An 18,876-nucleotide genomic window follows, 5' to 3' on the forward strand; every position below is an offset into this window, starting at 1 on the left:
TATGTATCTTATTAGGCCTAATATAAATAGCAACTCACTAGGCTTGCACTTGTAATCAATTTCTCCCTCACCAAAACCCCCTGCATATGGTTTATTCCCCTGTTGCACCTCTTACCAAACTCAGGCTCATATTTGAATTATTTGTACCATTTCTCTACTATCTCCTAGACTGTGAATATTTTTATGGGAGGACTAGAACATTTTCTCCATTGTTTTCCTAGGACAATATATAGCCCAGAGTTCTAATTATATACATTTTCAGAGTCATTGTCAGCATTTCCTTAATTTAATTAAGTAATATTAATTTGTCTTCAAAACTATCAAATTAATATTATCAGCTGAGACTCAAAGACATAGCAAGTTATATATAGAACTGAATACAGAATTTGTTCACACCAACAATTAACATTTACTGAGTGGTGGGATAACTGGTAAGGATATAAGAGCAATATAGATTTTTGAATTTGGACGTGGACTCTTGATTCAGACGACCTAGTTTGGATCGCCTCCTGGTAACCTGCTAGCCACACGTACAAAGCAGGCTAGGACTGTACCTATTTTCCAGAACAGCCAGCTGTTAATCCTCTGTGGCTGCCTTGTCCATGCTGAGTTGGCTCAGTAGGGTCTTCATCCCTGAAGGCTCCAGCCTCAACCCATGTTCAATATAGCTCTGTTTAATTACATTTTATATTTATTATTTATATCTGTATAAAATAATTTATTATTATTTTACATTTATTTATTATTTGGCAACTCCAGATAATGATATTAGATTCTTCCTATGTCATTTAAATATTGACCCAACCCCCTGAAGATCAACTTGAAAAAAGATCAGATGTATCCAGTGGTTTTTCCGTCTGGAGACTACTAACAGAATAAGATTTCAGATCCCACCATTTGAAACTTTAGTAAGAAAAAGGATTTATCCCCTTCTATAGGAGAAGATCCAATTTTCAAATGTAAGTTCTCTGGGAAGCCTTGAAGTCTGGTATAACAACTAACCCATGTGCAAAATCATTGTCGGCTGAATCTTGTTTGTAAGAAACACCCCCCGCCCCAAGCCACATGTACATGCATCGCAAAGAAAGATGGAGCCTCTATGAAGGTCACTGCATGTTGGAAGTTTTCTGTTTCTGATGGGAAATGTGGAACTGATCCCTATAGCTGTCCTCGTATCTGGGCATAATTAAGCAAGAATGTGAAAACTCCTCCGCAAAGAAAACTCATTTCCCTTCCTTCCTTTCCCTTTTTCCCTTTCCATATGCTTTCAGTTTTTGTACTTCTTTGCTTTTTTACATCAACATAATTGTCCATAGCTGTTGCCTGAATTCATCACCCATAGTACACCGTAGTAATTGGGAGAAAGATTACAGCCAGTAAGATGAGCTAGCACAATTTCTGGCATGAGTCAAACACTCAACACATACTACCTTTGCTTTTCTTCCCTTTCTGAGCTCCAGCATACACCTTACCCATAACTACTGATCAAATATTTGAGCTTTACACCTTTCAACTAAAGAACTACTGTACTGTATAAAGACTCACATGTATATTACATAATTATACCTTCTGTTCAAAGAGTTGATAGAATATAGATATGATTCACATAATTTTTAGAAAATACCCCAGTCGATTATGTTTTACATGCTATAAAATATCTACAGTAGAAAAAAAAATTTGTTTCCAAAACTATCAATGAAACCTTTGGTACCTACCTAATGTGACTGGTAGGTTTGGGAGTGATAAAACTGCCACTGGAAATGCATTACCAACAAGGACTTGGCATCCTTACCTCCTCATTCCAAAGACACAAGCTTAACTATGTCCCCGTGTGGTTATCCTTTCATTACATCTGTTTTACTTTTCAGAGTTCATTGCCCTTCAACAATCACATGCTGGCAAGTGACCCTGGTAATTGAAGTTTGATTCAAGAATAACTATGAACGTCCACCTCATTCGTTCTCTCATTCATCCTTTCCACTTAGGTTCTGCCTTTTCTAATCTAGAGCTTGTGCGCCCCCACACAGCCAAATTTAAGGAGTGTACCCGTCCCGGGTTTCCACGCCCATTCCAGCACAATCTAGTATCTCATCCTCGTGAACTCCAATTACTAACCAGCAAGAACCATGAGCTCTCGTAAACAGGTGTCCCACTTGTTTTGTAACTCACGAGAGCCACCGGTTAAAATGTGAAGCTAAGAGAAAGAAAAATGAAGCCAAAACTGGTCCGCCTGAGGAGCTGCTGGGAATAAAGCTTTAAAGCCTTCCACTCAATTCATACTTAGGCCACTGTCTCTCCTTCTGCCTTCATTGGGAAATAACGAAAATAAATAAAATAGTATCTGCTATGATCACAAGTATTTAGTACATGCACTTTTGTTTGAGTTTACTTCCCTGCCTTCCAAAAAAACACAGATATTTAAGCACCAACTCATGGTGATAAAATTAAATTTTACTTTTGCAAACATACACATGAAGAAATGTCATTTGTAGCAAAAAAAAATTCAAATTAGAAATGTTTGTGTATTTCATTATTTAATTTCTAGGCAGCAATAGAGGTAAGAATTTTTTAATGTGGTTTGTATCACAAAAGGGTCTTGTTCTCTTGAAAACCAACCTTTTTTGAAATTCCAGGAAAGTCGAAGTACCATAAAATAATCAAGGCCTGCACACTGCAGGTAAAAACCCTTCAGCTATTATTGAAACGTAAGTATAATTACACACAGGAAAAAAATATCATCAGCACAGGAAAGATGCCTTAAGAATTCTTTGTTTTTTTCAAAACTGATGGACATGAGTGAGCTCTAATATCATTATGCTTAGAAATGGCTTCATCCAGATCCAACTGAACACCATTAATGCTCATTTCCATACAGCCATTATAAAAAGCATTCACTGGCGTGGCGCTGAACGGAATATCTGTAAGAACAGAACATTAAAATATTAGCCCAAGACGTTTGGCAACTTATTTGCTTACAACTAGAGGAACTATTCAGACTTCCCATTTCCAACCTAATTCTAATCATAAAGCAAATGTTAGTAATGTTATTCTATCCAATAAATTTATATTAAGTGACTCATGTATATAAAGTATTGTGCCTGGTACTGGATTCAGCATATCATGAGTTCCTCTGATTTCATAAACACAATCAGTCTCATCAAAACCTAAGTAAACACACTTGAAAAAGAGTCGAAAAGAGCATATTCTTACTTGCGATGTTCTACTTTATTATTTTCTCTTTTAAAAATTTTTTTTGAGAGAGAGAGAGCATGAGAGTAGGAGAGAGGGTCAGAGATAGACAGAGAGAGAGAGAAAGAGAGAGACAGAGAGAGACAGAGAGAGAATCTCAAGCAGGCTCCATGCTCAGTGTGGAGCCAGATGTGGGGCTCGATCCCATGACCCTGGGATCATGACCTGAGCCGAAATCAAGAGTCGGACACTTAACTGACTGAACCGCCCGGGCGCCCTTATTATTTTCTCTTTAAATTTGAACAATAGTTTATAAGCATTTTTAAATCATTTTTTCAAATCCAAACTATAGCTACTTGGAAATCTTTTTAAAATGTCATGATAAATATATCTCTTTTATTATTGCTAGAATAAAAGCAGATTTCTGTATTTTCCCAAAAAATAGCTTCTTGCTGAGCATAAAATGGCAACTCATGATAGGGAATTCACTTTTATGTGCTGTTTGGTGTTTTAAAAAATAATTTTAATAATGCTTCAGTGACTAGTTTAGGGTCTTTGGGCCTTTCTACACTTTCACTTTCTTCATCAGACTTAATACTTGAGTTACACCCTTGAATTCCTAAGAGCTATGATTCATCGTAACAACATCCATCTCTATACTTGCTTCTTTTTTGGCATCTTCTCTCCATCAATTTAGTTCCCAATGCACATTTTTCAGCCTTTATTCTTCTTCCTTAGTGCCTTATGCAAAAAATATTCAGTTCAAATTTTCTACCTCTAGTTTGCCAATACAGTGAATAAAGTCCATACTTTTTTAGGGGCTCACAGCATTTTTTATGAAACCCTTTCAAGTCTGGCAGAGCATCAAAGATTATGCCACTATTATAAAAATCCTCAGAATCGTCAATTTTCCCTGATTTTTAATTCATAACATTCAATTCAATATGCCTATTTTGCATGTTAACTGGTAATTTACCTATCCCATTGTTTCTACTCCTAATATCTCAATTGTCACAGTTCTCCTCAATTTTCCTCACTCTTTTTCTAAACACATCTTACCTGAAGTCAATCTAAAGTGTTGGTGAAAAAGTCCTGGAACCACTAAAATTTGACAGTTTTACCTCTTTTGAACTCTTTTGTTGTCTGATTTACAAAAATTGCATTCAACTAATTTGTAAATAAGGAGGTAGATTTTGATACAGAATTTATCTATTTGAACAATAATTATACTTCCTAATAATTATCCACAGTAACTTAAGTAACTTTGTAATAATTAACAATGATAGATTTTCTATCTGTCTAATCTATCACTTTAAAAAAAATTTATGTTTATTTTTTTAACGTTTATTTATTTTTTTTGAGAGAGAGACAGAGAGAGAGACAGAGAGAGAGACAGAGAGAGAGAGACTGTGAGCAGGGGAAGGGCAGAGAGAGAGAGGGAGACACAGAAACCGAAGCAGGCTCCAGGCTCCAAGCTGTCAGCAAAGAGCCTGATGCGGGGCTGGAACTCACAAGCTGTGAGATCATGACTTGAGCTGAAGTCAGATGCTTAACCGACTGAGCCACCCAGGCACCCCATAATCTATCACTTTCATAGAATCTTTACTTCTATTCCTCAAAAACCCAGATAAAATTTCCATATACAAAAATGAAGGCCCTGAGCAGTTAAAGTAATATAATGAAGATTACTAGAAGTCCAGACATCAAACTCAGAATTTTCCTAGGAGAATAACCTGAAAATGGTACCAGAAAATATTCCTCAAAAACTCTCTCCCTCAATTATTTTTTGCCATTTAAAATGAAAGATCGATGCCAATCTCATATTTTCCAATATTAAGTTAAAGATGAATGTGCTCTTCCTCCAGTTTTCCCCATCTTATGGTAAATGGAATCTCCACCCATGAAACTGGACATGCCAGATACCTAAGAAGGGGATCCCTACACCTGCCTTTCTACCCTATTAAAATTTTTAATGTTTATTTATTTGTTTTGAAGGGGGAAGCATGGGGGGGGGGCAGAGAGAGAGGGAGAGAGAGAATCCCAAGCAAGCTCCGCACTGTCAACACAGAGCCTGATGCAGGACTTGATCTCACAAACAGTGAGATCATGACCTGAGCTGAAATCAAGAGTTGCTCAACCAACTGAGAAACCCAGGTGCCCCAAATCCTATTAATTTTGTTTTCCACATACATCTCCAATGTGCCATCTTCACTGCCATCATCCTAGTCCGGCAGCTTTCTCATCTGTAATATGGGGATAATAATAGCACCTACCTCACAGGTCTATTTAAAATTAAAATTAAACAAATGGATCCATTTGAAGCAGTCTGAACATGCCCAGACTGGTCACTAGGCACTGATTGATGACGGTATGCTTGTTGCTTCTGTTTGTTACTACTTCATTAGCCCCCAGCTCATCTCATCCACTTTTGCCTTCCACCTGTCCATCTCCATCCATCACGCATGGTATATTGATATACCATTTGCTTGCCTACAAATTTTTAAAGACTCCCATGGCTCTTACAAGAAGACTCAGGACCCCAGACCAGGTCTACAAATCCTCACCCAGTTCACAGCCTCATCTTGTACTACCATCCCCTTGCTCAATATGCTCGCACCACACCCATCTTCTATATATTCCTCAAGCGTGTCAATCCCCCATTCTGCCCGCATACAGACCATTTCACTTGCATATTAATTCCAATTCCTACCCCATTACTTGGTTAAGTTTAATCCTTCAATTTATCATATTTACATCTTAGCCTTTTCTGTAGAGAGCTCATTCCTGGCCCCCACAACCAGACCAAGTCCCCATTTTCAGGCTCTAAGAGCAATACCCACTATTCCTTCATAGGAGTTATCACTATTTTAACTATCCTCATATTTTCCTAACTGGTTATTTAATGACTGCCTCTACCACTAGATTGTAAAAGGTTTAGAAACAGGGATCATATCTTTTTTTTTATTACTATGTCCCTGGTACCTGGGATGTAGGTTCTTAATAAATATAAGGTAAACAAATGATGGATGAATTAAAGAATAAATGTTAAACTCACAAGACTATTTGAGGATGAACTGAAATAAGAAATATGTTTTTTTTAATTTTTTTAATGTTTATTTATTTCTGAGACAGAGAGAGACAGAGGATGAGTGGGGGAGGGGCAGAGAGAGAGGGGGACACAGAATCCGAAGCAGGCTCAGGCTCCGAGCTGTCAGCACAGAGCCTGACGCAGGGCTTGAACTCATGGACCGAGAGGTCATGACCTGAGCTGAAGTTGGACGTTCAACCAACTGAGCCACCCAGGAGCTCCAATAATAAATATGTTCTGACTAGGATAGTCAGCAAAACTTGGTTAGTTTTAGTTCACTATTAAAAACAATTAATAAACAAAATGTACCAATAAAATGTCAATATAAATCCCCAGGAAAAGACTAATGGATACCGTAATTTTGTCTTCCCTTCTAATGCCCTTTTATTAAAATGAAAATTTTAAAATAGTATCAATTTGATTAAAAACATACTTTGAAAGATGTTTTAAAGATAACTTTGAAAAAAAAAAGTAAGAAGATACCTGGAAGGCCACCCAGGTAAGTGGACACTCTTTCTTTCATTGCTATGTCCAAAATGGCAAGTTGACTTTGAAGGTCTTCGGAGTAGATGATATCTTTTTTAAGTGGAGTCAACAGTTCCAGACTGGTTCTGTTGACCCTTACTTCCAGATGGAATTGTTCATTGGAACACAGACTTATGGCCTCTACCCGAGATACTACCATATTTTCGACAGATACCAGGATATCCTGAAAATCAGAGCAAAGACAGAATATAAGCAAGTATAAATGGTAATGCCACTTAAGAGTGACTTTGGGGTTTTTAAGTTCAAAAACTGACTTACAATGAGGAAAAAATAAGTATGATAGAGCCTCCCAATTTAAATTTTATAATTTTGTTATAATAATCATAACTTTAAAATATACATTAGCTTTACGAATTTCAGGGTCAGCTAAGATGTATAGTGGCTTCTAAAACTTCAGTAAGCCAAGAGAGTTGTTTGCCTAAACTCATGTCTTAAGCGATATTTTTCTGTTTGTGAGCCTTCCTAACTTCAACACTTACATGTGAAAGAGGAAGGAGCTGAATAACCCTTTGTTGGGGAAAAGACTTGGAAAATGTAAAGTGCGTTAGTAAGCACATGCCAGCAAGACTGAAAAGGTTTTGTGTGCCACACAAGCAATCCTGTAAGACTTGGGACAAAGTGAGCGAAGAACTCCTGAGAGGGAAAAGCCAGGGTTCACCAGAACTAAGTTAGAGTATTCACCAGATGATATTCAAAACACAGAATGTTTTCATTTTGTTAACTTTTCAAAGTGCTGATACACAAAATCACTCAACTTGTTGACAGTGATCTATGCATATAACATATGTGTATGTAGAGGAAATGTAAAAAGACAGCAAATAAAATGGGGACTAGGAACATGGATGTTATGAGACGGTAGAAAGATAGTCTGAAATACTTACTTAAGAATCCAAGATACCTATGTTAAGTCTCTACTTCACAAATACAGGCTGTCTGAGGAAATCTGTTACCGTTATACATGTCTATATCCTTGAACTCACTAATAGGAGTCTTAAAATGGCCAGCTGACAAACTGTTCCAGAATGATCAATAGTCGGTGAAATAATGTTATGAAACGCTGCACACAGATCTTGAGAAGGCAGTCTGACATGGAAATGAAGAAGGAGAAGGAGGAGAAGGAGGGGGAGCAGGAGGAGGGCGGTGGGGGGAGAAGCAGCAGCAGCAGCCATGGAGTCAAACACGGAAAAGACCAAATAAACATCAAAGACATGGCATGCCTTAATGTCCTCTACTGCATGGATGTAGTGCTGAAGATAGGATTTCCATTTCATTAAAAAAAAAAAAAAAAAAAGGCAAACAAAAAGTTGAAATCAAGTTGAAATCTAAAACGTAGTAAGCTCCTAGTGGTAGACTGGAGATAAAAACTTGGCAGGATCTCTTAGGTTGCTTATGCTTAACCACCAGCAACTCTCTGCAATCATCATTAGTCTGCAAACAGCACATCTTTGTATTATTGCAGACATGATTCAATTACATGTCTCTTTCCAAAAGCTACAGAGAACATCCAAACCAACCTGGGCATAAACACAAGCTTCTTGTTATAACTTGTTGGAATCCACTGTCGATGACACATGGTCAGAGCTATTAGCCTCTAATAGAAGGCTGAATAATACAGATCTTCTGATAACGGTCATGTTTGCTTTTATCCAAGAGGTTTTTTCCTGTTCTTCCTCCTAATTTGAAATCAGAGTTGCCAGCAAGAAGCCAGGTGGACTGGTTTTACTTTTCTCTAGTTCTTTCTAATTTACTCATGGGAGAAAAGATTAAAAGTGCCAGAGAGCACAAAACATTATAATTAGGCACAGAATATCTGCGAGTGAATTTTAATCAGACTCACTTTTATGTTGTTAGCACAGACTCCCATGATAACTTCCAGAACTCTAAATAAAGGTGGATCTCTATGAACTCTGGGAAACCTCGCGGCAGCCTGTGTGTGAGTCTACCTAATCTTGGCTGTAGATGCAGTAACAGGCTTTTTAATTTCTCCTACTTCTTAGATCAGACCTTGGAAATAAGCCAGTAAGAAAGTAATAATAATGGACATTTATGGAGTCTTTACTGATGTACTAGAGACTGTGTGCCAAATACTTTGCATATGTTATCTCATTTAATCTTCAAAATAGCACTTTGACGTAAATACTGCTAATATATCCACTTTACAGATAACAAAACAAAACAGAAAAACAAGAATCACTAAGGTTTAGTAAAGTTACCTGAAGCTTTTCAGAGGCGGAGTCTACCAAAGACAAGGCAAAGGGCACGGTGTAACCAGAAACCAAGGCGAACATAACACCAGTGCCCGCGGATGGACGAATATTCAAGGACACGTTTACTTGCCAGCCCTCAGCATTGGATATATTATCTGTTTAAAAAATAAAACAGAAGCAGGATCAGTGTACTCCTAAAGTACACCAGAAGGAATTATTCCAATCCTATTCATACTCAAAGCCATTTTCGTGTAATACTAAAGATTTTAGTTCTCCTTTCTCAATGATCTATATAACTTAGGCAAAAAACAAAAAAACAAAAAAACAAAAAAAAAAACACAGAAAAACAAAAGCCATTTTTTTTTAAATGCAGGCAAAAAACAAATAAATAAAGCCCCATTCTTCTGGTCTTTCTGGAATAAAATTCTAGATGTGGTATTTCAGATTATTATGAATTTTCCCTGTTTGCTATTTTACAGATATTCCTTGCGCCTGTATAATCACCAGTGGTCAAATCTCAAGGTGGTCATATTTGAAAGCACACATTTAGAAGGAAGTTCACTGAATTTATTATAATATTTCTGAGGGAACACTTAGGTATAGCCCTACCACCCCACCATTCCTCATCCTTAAAGTTGGGGGGGGGTCAGTTCAAAGCAGAGGGAAGGAAAAATTAGGATTTATACAAAGGGGAGTTAGATATTTGATAGCAGAGAAATACTCTGAAATCAATTCTGGACTCTGAAATTCTAACAGGAACTCTTCTCCTGTGATTCTCTTGTCATAATAGTTAGTTAACATCCTTTTTATTCATTACTAGGTTAATTGTCTATCCCACTAGAGTACAGGCTCTATATGTCTCTAAAACCATGTTGTTCTCCACAGCAGTCACTCAACAAATATGTGTTGAATTGATATGTTTCCAAAATAGTGTAATTCCTAAAAATATTAATCCACAATTTGAATGAAGTCTTCCTTATTTAATAAGAAGTAATATATAGCAATAGCCCAAATACTGCTTGTAGATTTTGAAAAAGTAAATGTCAATGGAGAAAATAATGACCCCCTGACAAGATGATCTTCCACTTAGCCACATCTAATGCTATTACATTTTTTCCTCCTAATCCTTAATTTCCACTCAAGAGAAAAAAAAAAAAATATATATATATATATATAATATAATCATTTTGAAATAAGTAAATTTACAGTAAGATATTAACAAACTAAAACTAAAATAAACATGCAAATGTACAGAAATTATAAAGTAACTTTAAATATTAATTTAAAAGTTGGTCACTTTTGGGCAGTATGGTACTGGCACAAAACCAAACACTTAAATCAATAGAAAAGAAGAGAGAACCCAGAAATGGATCCACAAATGTATGACTAATTAATCTTTGAAAAAGTAGGAAAGAATATCCAATGAAATAAAGACAGTCTTTTCAGCAAATGGTGTTGAGAAAACTGGACAGCAACATGCAGAAGATTGAACCTGGTCACTTTCTTACATCATTCACAAAAATAAACTCAAAATGGATGAAACACCTAAACGTAAGACAGGAAGCCATCAAAATCCTAGAGGAGAAAGCAGTCAAAAACCTCTTTGACATCAGCCACAGCAACTTCTTACTCAACACGTCTCTGGAGGCAAGGGAAACAAAAGCAAAAACGAACTATTGGGACCTCTTCAAGATATAAAGCTTCTGCGCAGTGAAGGAAACAATCAACAAAACTAAAAGGCAACCAACAGAATGGGAGAAGATACTTGCAAACGACATATCAGATAAAGGGTTACTATCCAAAATCTATAAAGAACATATCAAACTCAACACCCAAAAAACAAATAATCCAGTGAAGAAATGGGCAAAAGACACGAATAGACACTCTTCCAAAGAAGACATCCAGATGGCTAGCAGACACATGAAAAGATCCTCAACATCACTTATCATCAGGGAAATACAAATCAAAACCACAATGAGATATGACCTCATACCAGTCAGAATGACTAAAATGAACAACTCAGGCAATGACAGATGTTGGTGAGGATGCGGAGAAATCCCACTACTGGTATGAATGCAAACTGGTGCAACCACTCTGGAAAGCAGCATGGAGGTTCCTCAAAAAATTAAAAATAGAACTACCTTACGACCCAGCAATTGCACTACTAGGTATTTATCCAAAGGATACACGTGTGCTGTTTTGAAGGGAAACATGCACCCCAATGTTTATAGCAGTGCTATTGATAATAGCCAAAGTATGGAAAGAGCCCAAATGTCCATCAACTGATGAATGGGTAAAGAAGAGGTAGTGTGTGTGTGTGTGTGTGTGTGTGTGTGTGTGTGTGTGTGTATACATACACATATATATACATATATAAATATATATATACATATACACACACACAATGGAATATGACTTGGCAATCAAGAGAATGAAATCTTGCCATTTGCAACAACGTGGATAGAATTAGAGTATATTATGCTAAGTAAAATTAGTCAGAGAAAGACATCATTTGACTTCACTCATGTGGAATTTAAGATATGAAACAGATGAACATAAGAGAAGGGAAGTAAAAAAAATATAAAAACAGGGATGGGGCAAACCATAAGATGCTCTTAAATATAGAGAACAAACTGAGTGTTGCTGGAGGGGTTTGGGGTGGGGGATGGGCTAAATGGACAAAGGACATTAAGGAAGACACTTGGTGGGATGAGCACTGGGTATTATGTGGAGGGGATGAATCACTGGAATCTACTCCTGAAACATTATTGCACTATATGCTAACTAATTTGGATATAAAATATTTTAAAAAGTTGGATCAGTTTCAAGTTATCCATGAAATAGCTAATTACTTATGAAAGTGATTTTTTTAGACACGATATAACTATTTTCATTTTCTTTTTTTTAATGTTTATTTATTTTTGACAGACAGAGACAGAGCACAAGTAGGGTAGAGGCATAGAGGGGGAGACACAGAATCTGAAGCAGGCTCCAGGCTCTGAGCTGTCAGTACAGAGCCCGATGCAGGGCTTGAACTCATAAACCGTGAGATCATGACCTGAGCGGAAGTAGGAGGCTTAACCGACTAAGCCACCCAGTCGCCCCTCATTTTCTCTTCAGGGAGTTTTTCCTTCAAGCAAATTATTGTGGGCCTAGTTTTTTCCTGCATTCAGCCATCAACTTTAGTTAAAACATTTTTTAAAAATCATACACAGAACTAATGTTGAAGACATTGCATTAACTTATGTTAGGAATACAGAAAGTACCAGCGTAAGATTCATCCTTAAAACTGTAGCAATACTTCGTAGACTGCAAATAAACACATTTCACATATAATTTTTTTCTTGGGGCGCCTGGGTGGTCCAGTCAGTTAAGCATCCGACTTCAGCTCAGGTCATGATCTCACAGCTTGTGGGTTTGAGCCCCGTGTCAGGCTCTGCGCTGACAGCTTCAGAGCCTTGAGCCTGCTTCGGATTCTGTGTCTCCCTCTCTCTCTGCCCCTCCCCTGCTCTCTCTGTCGAAAATAAACATTAAAAATATATATATATAATATATATATATATATAATATATATAATTTTTTCTTAAAGCAGAGATATCAGAATAACATTAAATTTATGACGCAAAATTTAGTCACTCAAATAACGGACTCCTAAACAGAAAAAGACAAAGAACCTAATAAGATAGTTAAGATATAAAAATAGCTAATTAGCATCTGGAGAGATATTCAACTTCAGTAGAAACTGGGATAACCATACATAAAACTACAAATTGTAATTTTTCAACTCTCAGATTGGAAACAAATCTCAAGCACAAACTCTCTTATTCTGTTGGTAGGAGTGTAAATTCATAAAACATTTTTGGAAAAGCATCTAACTGAGCAACAGGAACTATACATTTGCATAATCTTTGACGGACAGAATCTAAGATTCTCTCCTACAGAATTAATCATATAAAAGTACAAAGATGTATGTCCTAGGATATTACAGATATATTATTTGTACACACAAAAACCTGGATCAGTCTGGCAAGAGCTCCTGTTCTGCTTAAGACTGTAGACAAAACTGGAAATAGCACTGCTCCTGCCCTTACAACCACAACAACAAAAGACCAATTATATACTTAAACACAATTTTCTTGAACTGTCAAGGAGCTGTGGTTGCAGAGCAACTAACAAAGTAGAAATCTGAAGAAAGATAAGTGCTTCCATGGAAAGACAGGAAGAGTCTCCTCTCTTACTCAGAGCAGACACCAGATGCTATACAATTTGATGAGAAGAATTGAAATAAAAATATTAACAAACTGATAATTCCAAATGGGGGCTCATAGGAGAATACAGAAACCCTGGGAACTGCAGGCACATGAGGAATCCACACCCATTTATAGGCTCTTCTTCATAGACCTTAAATGGGTACTCAAGAGAAAAATGGGGCAGAGAAAGAAATTAGAGAAAGCTTCCCTCCTGGTGCAGGCCTAGAAGAGAGGAGTAGTAACCTGAAGGGAGTATACAAGTCCCACCCAGATCCTTCTCTGTCTTCTTTAGGCAACAAAAGCCTTACAGCTTTGGGAGAAAGGCAACAAACTTTGTCATTATTAGGACACATGCAAAGACCCATTACATCTGCAGGTTAGGGAAAGGAAACTGGAAAAAAAAAAAAACAAAAACAAAACAAACAACCAAAGAGCACCTACCATGGAAAAGAAGCAGAAAAACATCTTGAGTCTTGACCATTAGATAGCTCCCCCACTGGTGGTTGGGAGGGGGGAAAAGAAAAGTCAAAGGGTACAACATCCGCCAAAAATTGAATCTGTACCAGAACATTAGAGAATGCCCTCCAGACCCCATTGCCTTGCTAGCAAATGTCAAGTAACGAGAGCATTCTTCTGGGGTGAAGCAAGACCATGGAGAGACACTTTCTTGAGGCATACCCTAAACAGAATACCTAAAACTAACGATGGATCAGCTATTAAGAAAAATCCTCTAGAAACCATTCCCTACCATAAGCACTAGGTAACAATAAAGGAATTTGAAGAATACTCGTGGAAACAAGAAAGCTTAAGCAGCTCAACTCTTGATGAGACTGGTTCAACCACTTTATTAAGGGCCTAGCAAAAGCAGAAATATGCTCATTTCCAAACAAAAATATTATTTATCTGTCTCTACTATTCTACATACGTTGCTCATTTTTAAACCAAAAATTATCCAATTCAGAAGGAAACAAAGAAAAACAACACATCGTCAAGAGACAAAGCAGTCAACATGACCAGTCTTAGCTATGACTCAGATATCGGACCTATCAGACAGGGAATTGAAAATAATTATGAATAATAAGTTGAAGGCTCAGGTAGAAAATGTGTACAGATGGGCAATTTCAACAGAGGGGTGGACATTTTAAGAAACAGTTACATGAAAATGCCAGAAATGAAGACAAATCCTTTTGATGCATTAATCAATAGACTCAATACAACTGAGAAATGGGTGAACCTTAAAATAGGTTAATCGAATTTACTTGAAATTGATCGGGTTATGTGCCAATAATCTTTAAATAATAACATAAGCATATTCAACTACTTTTTCCCCCTAATATACTTCAAAAAGTTAATTTAAAAAATATATAACAATATGAATTAGCCTAACACCATTCCTGGCACATAGTAAGTACTCCATAATGTTTACTGAAGGAATTATTGAAGTTTGTCAATGAATAAATTGAGTCATTAATGAGAAAAGAGAAGTAAAATGAGAAATCACTTACTATAATCTATGCTAAATAGGGCAACTCCAGAACCAGGATAGTAGGAACCCTTCTCCACAGTGACAAGACAATGCTTATTTTGTTTTTCTTGAATAATTTCCTTTACTCCCGAAGCTCCTTGATTCATCAAATTCCAGCCTCGTATACATCCATCTAGACGAGGGTTAATCTAACCAATTGAAATATAGGTCAAGGAGTGCAACTTAAACAAGTCAGACTCAGAGTGGTTTAACTGAATATGGATGCAGTTTTCATTTAGAGGGAAAACCCTTTCTTTGACGACATTTTTAAATATCTTAAATGTTTCAAATTTTATCTAATTTTTTAAGGTATCCTTCAGATGGACAGTCTTCTTCAGTTTATGCCATCACAGAGCCCCACTGGGATCCTAATGATTTTTAACACCTCAAGTCCTACTGGCCTTTCCCAGCCAGAGATGGTTTTTCTGCTCTCAAGTTCCATGTACGCTACTAGTTGTGGCCCTGGGCTGTAAGCTGCTTTCTTTAGTTGCATTTATAATATAGGTTTGTCTTGCCATCAGACCCTGACTGTCTTCAGGAACCAAAGTGTTTGCTTTCTTCAGTCAAAAAAGCATCCAGACTCGAGACACACAGTAGCCATTTTACCAATAGGTTTTGAATAATTTATTTTACTTTTAAAATGTCTTGATTTCTCAATTTCAAAGGAACAGATATATTCACTCTGACATGGGTTAACCAATTCGGGTTTTATACCATATTGCAGAAATCTTTCAAAAGCTATGGTAACTGAATTGCCATGAGTAAAAGATGGATATAAAATAGTAAATATTTAAGGTAAATCAGCAAGTATAATTGGCAGGCCCGTGACTTCAAATGAAATTTTTAAAGCTCTTCAAGGACAGTGATTAGTCTCCTTCATAAAACCTATTCCATGGTTATTAGACAAACATCATATGCAGAAAATCATCTTTAATTTATAACTTCAATTTATGACAGGCTGAAGTTGTACTCCCAGCAAAGATTTTTTTTAAGATTTTTAGAAGTTCTATCCTACATGCTATTCTATCTCCCAAATTTTAAGTCCTAAAATAGACCTAAGAAAATTCTTTGACTGGCTTCCATAAAATATTGTATTTTTGGACTCAAATAAATGTATTTGTATCTGCAATAGCTGAATATGGACAGTTATGTTGACACTGAATTGATGCTTGAGAATTGAAAAGGCCTACTTCTCCATGAGTAACACTGGGGATTTAAATAGGCTCAAAAACACGACATTCATTTTCTTATTTCCTTAATACAATTTCAAGGATCACTATGTGATTTTTCCTTGTTCAATTCAAGTTGTCACTTGGTGTGTCCAACAAAATAACTTCTTTGACTATAAGAAAAACACATCTTCAAATCTATTACAGACAAGAGGAATTCATCCATGATAAATGATAGAAGCTTGGATCATTACCGGTTTAATGAGTACATTCTCCCCTTTCCGAGGTAATCCTGCAAAATAAACTTTAGTTTCTAGAAATCCATTTGCAGGTTTAAAAAGGCTTCTGGGTTTATTTATATTCATTACGGCTTCTTTAGCTATTTTTACACTAATACTGTATTCTAATTCTTCCACAGAGACCTACAATTAAAAATACAGAAATTATCAAACAACCAAACATCACTGCATGTCATTTGAAACACTAAGATTGAAAAAATCCTGGTATTATTCCAGTAAATAGTTTTTCAAAATAATCATTTTAATGTAATAATTAATTTGTCATAAACCCATTTGAAATGTCTAATTACTATAAAGGTGGTAAAAATGTGTTTTAAAGTGATAATTCTTGTCTGAAAAGTAAATGAATATTTTAAGGTAAAAAAATCAATATTATTCTTTTAAATTTAAACATTCAATTATAATACATCTTTCAACCCCAGTGTGTAATTATACAAAATCTTAGGAAACTTTTAAGTGTTCTTATTTTGCAATTGTCTGGAAGTATACATATGGAATCAATAAGGGAAATAAATTTTTAATATGAATTATGAGAAATCAGTATCTCTAGTGTTCCGTTCATTACATACAAATTATATTTTATTTCAAAATTCAAAAGTAATTGAGGTCATAAGGAAACACAACACATAAAATTAAATTGGGTTTTTCCAATTTTGAAAGTGGTTTGGTTTTTTAAAAAAGATTGAAAGTGATGGCAAACAACAATAAAAAATCCTCCCAAAAAGACGACTTGAAGAACCAATCTCCTCAAGCAAAACTCTAGCACTCAAAATGAAAACTCTTCTTTTACTCATCAGTAATGGAAGTGAAAAGTAGGCGTGTTAAAGCACCACTATAGAAAGAGAGAAAATTATGCTCTAATGTAAAATAACTTTGGTAACATTTACAGATTTAAAGTTGGTCAATGCCCTGTCCTCAATGCAGCCAATCAGTATCATTTTACTCAAATGACTATTCCCTTCTGGAGAAATTTTTTTTTTCAATATATGAAGTTTATTGTCAAATTGGTTTCCATACAACACCCGGTGCTCATCCCAAAAGGCGCCCTCCTCAATACCCATCACCCACCCTCCCCTCCCTCCCACCCCCCATCAACCCTCAGTTTGTTCTCAGTTTTTAAGAATCTCTTATGCTTTGGCTCTCTTCCACTCTAACCTCTTTTTTTTTCCTTCCCCTCCCCCATGGGTTTCTGTTAAGTTTCTCAGGATCCACGTAAGAGTGAAACCATATGGTATCTGTCTTTCTCTGTATGACTTATTTCACTTAGCATCACACTCTCCCCTTCTGGAGAAATTTAAGTTAGCCTCTAGAACCTCAGTCTAGCTTGCTTCTGGAAGTCTTACCACTCCATCTCTGTCTCTTTTGGGGGCTCCTCCTTTTCTTTTCAACCTCTACAATAAGCCCCAGAGCTCAGTTCTCAGACCTTTTTCCCCTTAGTCATGCAAATACTTTTAAATGGGGGCTCTACTCTCCCACTCTAGGGCATTTGGAAAATTTGGGGGTGGGGAGGGTACTTAGCTGTTGCAATGAGTAGGATGCATGCTGACATTGCAAGATGCTGGATACCTGTAATAGGGAGGATCGTCATGCAAAATAATAAAATGCCCAATATCCTGCAAACCTTCTGAATATCCCTGCAGGATATTCATGCAGAGTGTACTCATGCTTATCTGAGTTTGGCATATATGAACACAAAACATTTTTTGTACCATTTCAGCATTCACTGAATTTTTCAAGAATATCAACAGTTTTGCAAACCAAGGATAAACTGATGTTTGTTTTGCGTGGATCTTTACCAAGAGTTTCTCACTATTTTGGAAGATCACCTTTACTGATGGTATCTATGCATTTACAGTATTTGAATTGCCAATACAATACTCCAGCATGAGTCTTCATTTGCAGCTTTCACATTATTCTACATATAGGAGCAAGCTTTGACAAATACTGTACTTGCACTTGAGCCCTTATATACTGAAATATGTATTATTTTCTTATAAATTACTTCCCTTTATTTCTTTGTATAGTAATTAGGGTATTATATTGGTTTCTACTAGGGATATGCAAAAGTAGCTTACATTATTGATGCATTTCATTATAGGACAGGAAAGGAGCATTATGAATATACGGGCACTCGATGAGACAGTTTAGAACCACAGATAAACAATAATCAATCTCATGGCTGTTAAACCCCTCTTTATGTTGAACATTCAAAACTTTTTATCTACCTTAAATTGAAGGCTGAAGCTCAAAAGTATATCCAGAATCTGATCACTTCTCACCACCTACCATCAACGCTCTACTCAGAGATGCCATCTTCTCTCCACTGAGTTACTACAGTGGTCCAGTGGTCTCATAAGCCCATATCTTGTCTCATTCTTACTCTCTACTATCTAGTTTCCACAAAGTCATCATGTCCTGATTAGGATTATCTTCTTTTTTTTAGTGTTTGCTTATTTTGAGGGGGGGGGGGAGAGGGAGAGGGGCAGAGACAGAGTGAGAGACAGAGAATCTCAAGCAGGCTCCACACTGTCAGTGCAGAGCCCGACATGGGGCTCGATCCCACAGACCATAAGATCATGATCTCAGCTGAAATCAAGAGTCGA

The 18,876-nt window shown here is 36.5% G+C and overlaps 1 protein-coding gene across 2 annotated transcripts in view; it reads right to left on the minus strand.

Annotated features, from left to right (window-relative positions):
* Positions 1-2,515: 2,515 nt before the first annotated feature.
* The window catches only part of PROS1 (protein S), a 69,624-nt gene continuing 53,263 nt past the window's right edge, over positions 2,516-18,876 (minus strand). For both annotated transcript variants that reach the window (XM_011285987.4, XM_023238875.2), the window contains exons 11-15: positions 16,229-16,396; positions 14,786-14,954; positions 9,037-9,185; positions 6,761-6,986; positions 2,516-2,918 (exon numbers count right to left, since the gene is read on the minus strand). In XM_011285987.4, the coding sequence (XP_011284289.3) occupies positions 2,758-2,918; positions 6,761-6,986; positions 9,037-9,185; positions 14,786-14,954; positions 16,229-16,396 (873 nt within the window). In that variant the 3' untranslated portion in view covers positions 2,516-2,757. The remainder of the gene's footprint in view (positions 2,919-6,760; positions 6,987-9,036; positions 9,186-14,785; positions 14,955-16,228; positions 16,397-18,876) is intronic.

The sequence above is a fragment of the Felis catus genome, chromosome C2, assembly GCF_018350175.1.
Source record: "Felis catus isolate Fca126 chromosome C2, F.catus_Fca126_mat1.0, whole genome shotgun sequence".
Classification (NCBI taxonomy): domain Eukaryota; kingdom Metazoa; phylum Chordata; class Mammalia; order Carnivora; family Felidae; genus Felis; species Felis catus.